The sequence below is a fragment of the Glossina fuscipes genome, unplaced genomic scaffold, assembly GCF_014805625.2.
Source record: "Glossina fuscipes isolate IAEA_lab_2018 unplaced genomic scaffold, Yale_Gfus_2 213, whole genome shotgun sequence".
Lineage (NCBI taxonomy): Eukaryota > Metazoa > Arthropoda > Insecta > Diptera > Glossinidae > Glossina > Glossina fuscipes.
The window spans coordinates 1,154,039-1,160,066 of record NW_023998556.1 but is presented as its reverse complement, the minus strand read 5'-3'; the positions used below and the strand labels follow the sequence as shown (position 1 = coordinate 1,160,066).

General features: G+C 32.2%; 1 protein-coding gene across 1 annotated transcript; it reads right to left on the bottom strand.

Annotated features, from left to right (window-relative positions):
- Positions 1-3,737: 3,737 nt before the first annotated feature.
- On the bottom strand, positions 3,738-5,675 carry LOC119642093 (odorant receptor 85b-like). Its single transcript, XM_038041067.1, has 4 exons — positions 4,873-5,675; positions 4,598-4,799; positions 3,856-4,011; positions 3,738-3,794 (listed from the first exon to the last, which is right to left on the bottom strand). The coding sequence occupies exons 1-4, from the start codon at positions 5,673-5,675 to the stop codon at positions 3,738-3,740; spliced, it is 1,218 nt and encodes a 405-aa protein (XP_037896995.1).
- Positions 5,676-6,028: the final 353 nt, after the last annotated feature.

Genomic DNA, 6,028 nt, shown 5'->3' with positions numbered 1-6,028 from the left:
ACTTAATGTTTTAATTTGGCAATATTTTCGAGGTTGTTTTCTATTTTTGTTCTTCTTTTGTTGTTCAGCACATCAACAATCAGCTAACTAGAGCAGTTTTTAATCGTGTCTATTTTAAAATTTTTGAACTGCATGGACTTGTGAACGAATTCATTTTACAAGTAAACTGGAAAATATGTGTACAGTTCAGGTGAGATTAAATCAGACCGTTTGTACGGAAAAATAAAGAAAGAAAATATCAGATAAACGATTTCTGATTGGCTGATTTAGACGGTTTAGAGAAGAGTTCAGTTTCTCCACGCACCGTGCGGGTGTCCAACATAGAAATATTATTTACCTTATATAGATTGTTATAAAACTTATGTAAAAGTTAACAATCTGTTGATTTTTCATTTTTCAGTTAGTCCAACATTAAGTAACGGACATTGTAAATCAAATATTACGACGAAATAGGGGTTCACAGACATTTCAAGAAAATAATGTCAAATCAGACGAGACCGTTGATTACTTCTTAAGGAAGCCAAGTATATGTTGTATAAAGTATAGAGACTAGTTATTTCCAAATTCTCAATCAGAGAAAACATTCGTTGATCACAAATTTGCTATCGAGTAGCACTTTGGAATGTATATAGAGTAAAATGCTACGAAATGTACTTATTCCAATTCATAGGTACAACCTTAATGATAAATATTCGAAAATTTTGGGAAAAGGTGCCGTTTCTTCGATGGTTTTCCCTTCTGGTAGTCGCAAAATAAAAGATTGTTACATAAAAGAAAATAATTAAAAATTTTTTGGGGAATGTCAAAATAAGAATTCAAGGTTTATTAAATCATAATTTAAAAAGTAAACGCATAAATTAAAATTCATGTATTTGGATTATAGTTTTGCTTGTTCTATTACTTACCTTTTTCTTTATCTCTGCCTTTTTTATATATTGTGATTCACATTCTAATAAGAGCAAAGCAAAGCATGTTGTGGTAATGAATGCAACGTTTTTTGATTTTTTAATTATAAAATTAGAATTTTAATTCGTGTCTATTTTCTACAATTATTTTATTTTTATATTTATTTTTTTTGTTTTGTTTCATTTTATATAAGACTTATAATTTAGCAAAGACTCAAAGTTGAGATTTTTGCTAAGACACAAAATTCAGTAAATGTTTGATTCTCATTTCATCACATAATTGTTAATAAAAATAATTATTGTTTGGCAAGTATTCATACTATGATAAGAGCACAAAAAGTGCGGAAAGGCTCTGAGCTTTGACAGATGACTTTAATTCGTTCAATCGTAGCGGGTTACAGCTAACCAAGGAAAAAAACGATTTAATTGGATTAAGTTAACTCAATTTAAGTTTTTATTATCTTTCATTATTTTCATTGCAAGCTTGAACTTTGAATTTTGTAATTTTATTTTATATATTTATAAATTAACGAATTGATTAAGCTTTAAAAGGAAATTTTTTCTTTTAATTTGCTCTTAAAAAACTAAACCCAACTTTTGAATTTTCATAAAAGCGGATTTGTCCCTTATATTGTTTATTTTATTATAATTCGATATGAAAGTGCAGAAGGCATGTTGGTTGTTATTTTCTCACTTATCTACCTCAGCTGGGAGCCCTTTAGCGAAACGTTCACACCGTCGTCAAAATAAGATGCGGGCCCAGCAGATGTTAAATCCTCAATTTACGGAATTTGCACTTTATAGTGCACGCAAATGTTGTGAATGGCTGCACAAACGTATCCCATCTTCCTTGAAAAACAAAATAGCCCAATTTATATTTTGGAAAAATGAATTTAATATTAACCCTTGTACACACCAAACCGTTATCTGCCCGTCTCAGTGACTGAGTCGGCGAAAATTCTCAGCTTATAATTCAATGGTCGTGGGTTCAAATCCCAAGTATGGTACAGTTTTCAATAAAGCCGATAGCTTTAGACGCATGCTAGTGTTTTAAGATTTTAGTCTTAGAATCTATGTTGCTGGCTAAATTTTTATCAATAAAAATAATAATAATAATATACACACGAATGCATTTCTCCACAATATTCCTTGTCTTGCACTGCGTATCGTTAGATTTGTTTGATGGGATTGGCTTCGCTCCTGTACGGCGTCAATAACCACGGCTCTAAAAGTATCCGCTATAACCTGAAAGTGTTTGAATGGTACAGCTGCGTAGCGCCTGACATTGCAAAAACCTGTTTTGATACGGAAAATTTTTCGGAAAATGTACATGTAACAATATGTATGCTTTAGTTTACATTGTTCACAAATATAAAAGCCAATTACTCACATATTTTCAGGTAGGGTAAGCAGATTTGAAGATATTTCTACACATCATTTGATCATTTAATAACAACTTAATTGCCTTTTTTTGTTGTTTGGTAAAACAGATTAGACTTGTTGGCGATAAGGCCAATATATCTAGAGTAGTTTGTTTTTATTTGTCGCTCCTTTGCACTTTATGATTGATAGTGGCAGTATATGATGATGTAGGGAAGCACTGATTATAAGACAATTAATTATAAGCTTTGCGAATTACGAGTATTAATTATTATTGTTACGAAAATCCCAAAACTAATTCATTCCAGCTAAGTCATTTTCCTAAATAATCAATTCCTTAAAGTAGAAAAAGAATATTCAAGTCGAGCAGTTAAAAGTGTTGTCAAAAAAAATAAATTGTGAATAATCCTACATTTAAGGAATATAATTATAGATAACCGCCTGAGTGGCCAAGTAGGCAAGAGTCTCGAATGGTCGTGGGTTCAAATCTCAAGTGCGGTAGAGGTTTTAATAAAGCCGAAAGCCTTAGATGCTAGTGCTTTAAGACTTTAGTCTTAGAGTTGATTCTTTGTCTAAATTTATAATAATAATAATAACAATAAAAATAATAAAAAATTTTTTTGATTCAGTTCTTTGTTATTAAACAATATTGTTTACAGTTTATTTTATTTTCAATTTACAGACGCTTTCTTTTATAAATGCAATCCTATACAACCAATACTAACACAAAGCGTGAGCAATTTTGCTTACACTGGTTTTGACAATTTTGACAGAATGCTTTTCGCAATCTTGTGTATACATATAGTTAAAAAGATCGATATTAGAAAATGAAAGTCAGATCACACTGCACATAATCGGTGCCCGTTTTACAGAAATTGTCGAAAAAAAGAAAACCCCTTTAATTGTTCTTTTTAGGAAGTTGAAGATGATTACTTAAAAGTACTGATTGACAGAAGACAAAACAGCTAATTATTACAGCTATTATTTATTTCTTATTTACTAGTTAATGTTCATTATCGAGAAATTTTTCTACTCAATACTACACAACGCTATTGGTAACTAAAAAAAAGAATATAAAAACAACTGTAATTTTCTACATGCACCAACCAAAATATATATATTATCACAGTCGAATAATCAGTATGAGTGCAGTGATAGGTCTCGTCTTATGATAAATAAAAAAAGATGGCTTTAAATGAACTGTGATCAAACTTCTCATAAGCCAAAAATACTTCAGATTCGTCATGTAAAATTCATGAAACTTCCAGTTGTCTTCAGTAATTTGCACACGCAATGCTTAAATATTCTATAGTTAATTGTTTATTAATTTTGATGATTTTATCTCTTAAAAATCTAATACGATTAGTTACACGCTTAAGGCAATACAATAAGGTTTTTCACAAAACACTTATTTGTCGGTACGTTTCGCAGATACTGTTATAAACGTGTGTTTCATTCAGCATAGATGGTACGAAGTAGAGCAAAAAATTTGTAGGAAAGTTGCATAATCTAGGAAGCAATAATCGTGTTTATTAGCAAAAATACTCTTCATATTTTTTATAACACTTACATCGGTCATGGTGCCTCGAGATATTAAAACAAATTTAGTTGCTTGTAGTTCAACCGGTTTTTGGGCACGTGTCGCTATTAATACCAGCATTTTCTTATAGCCGATGTCAGCATTATACCATTGCTGATTGTAAACAGCTGTTGCTATATTAAAACTCTGAAAATTTCTTAGGTGTGTAAGTAGACGATTACATTGATTCCATTTCATTCGTCTTTCAACGAACTTACTTTCGAAAGTAACCAAATGGTCAACTATTTCCAATTAGTTCAGGAACTATTATTACCTAAGCTTTAACTTAATTCGTTTTCTTGGGCCAAGACAGGACAGGGAGACAGGAGATGTCACAGAAAAATTAAACTAAGATTATTGTGGCATCGAAGATTGGTAAATGTGAACCTGGTCTCTTTGATCTTAGCTACTAGTATACGTATTAATTAAATATATTTGAATCAATTTGTTGTGTATCGAAATGTTTAAATATCGAAATTATCGTAATTAAAACTTTAAATCGCGTTTTAGTACATCACCCTATATACACGTGCAAAGTAAACCTCATGTTGTCCGACCAGTGAGACCTAACCTTAGCTAAGACGCAATGTTAAGACTATAAAATTAATCGCATACATCGCTAAAATTATTCAAATCTATGGCATTTACTTTCAAATTCCAGAATTTTAATAAAACGATTCGCTTAAACAATTTTTCGTGCGTTGCTATAAAACCCTACCTTGAGTTAACTTACCGCATCAATTAACTGCTGACCATAATGGCTTATTAGATACACTTGACTAGCCGACGTAAATAGGAATAAAAATAATTTAAATAATGTGTCTGGATCGGCGCCCATCGTCATTTGAAAGCCGACAAAGCATATAACAAACGATGAGGCCATAAAGTTGAAAAATAAAGCCACACCAAACACCTTATTCATTAACTCAGACAGGCTAGACGGGAAAATAAGAGGAAGAGAAGGAAAGCAAAAATGTTTGCAAAAGATTGCTTTGAAAAGCCACTTACCTTAATACGTTAGCATGATAAGCAATAATTTTTCTTAGAAATTTCATATCTTCGGCCATTGCTTTCCTTGGCTCGGTAAATTTCTGACGAAATTTAACTTCGTACATAGCCAAGCTACGGGAGACATAATCGTAATGCATTATCAGTTGAGTGGCAAAAGCACATAATAGCAGATCACAGGATATCTGGCCAGCAGCCGAAGTAAAACCAGCTATACACTCCAATGCGTATAAAGGGTAATAGGACCAATGGTCATGCCAATTCCACAATATATACATGGTATAAGGTAATTGTTTGCCCACTACACGCCACTTTAGCCAACGTTCGTAGATTACATATTGTAGAATAGCAAACAAATTGTATGTCCAAATAAGCAACATATATAGCAACGAAAAGCAAACCGTAACGCGGGTACACTGGCGTACGTAAATGTCCAAGTTATATAGGCGCTGTTGTTCGGGTGTTTCAGGAAATATGTGCAACAATTCTTGAACAAAGGTAGTAAGCAATGATCTTTGACGCCAAATCGATAACATCTTAAATATGCCGACCAATACAAAACCGATGTAGGACATGATCATGGTGGCCTCTAGAAAATTGTTGTCATTCCGGAAAGCCAGAAATACATAAGTGACTTCACACACCACCATCGAACTAAGATTGATTATTTGAAAATAAAAAATTAAATAACGGAATAATATTTGCCATTTCGTCGATTGCCCCAAAGCATAAGGTTCTATGCCAAGACTCGTATAAAAAAGATTGGCTAAGCGAACGAAATCCTCAAATTTATACAGTTTCATGATGTTTAAGAAAAGAACTCTTGTCGTTTGCGTTCGTTTCTAAAAGCTTTATATAGAGGTATCACTATAATGCAGCACAACGTGGCATTGTGATGAGTTTTTAATTATTAGTTGCGGGTTAATAACCAGGTAATTTATTCTTCATTGCATATGTTATAGAAAGTTGAGGGATAGGAATAAACTATTTCTGTCAATCTCTTTGGAACAGTTTTGCAGGCTTAATACAATTTGCAAATTTTTGTTCAGTGTAAGATCCCGGCCGCATTAAGCTAAGCACGAAAGTCAGATGGTGAAAATTTTTAAATTGAATTTTAACGTTAGGTTGTTGGTGACAAAATTTGAGGAATCTCCAA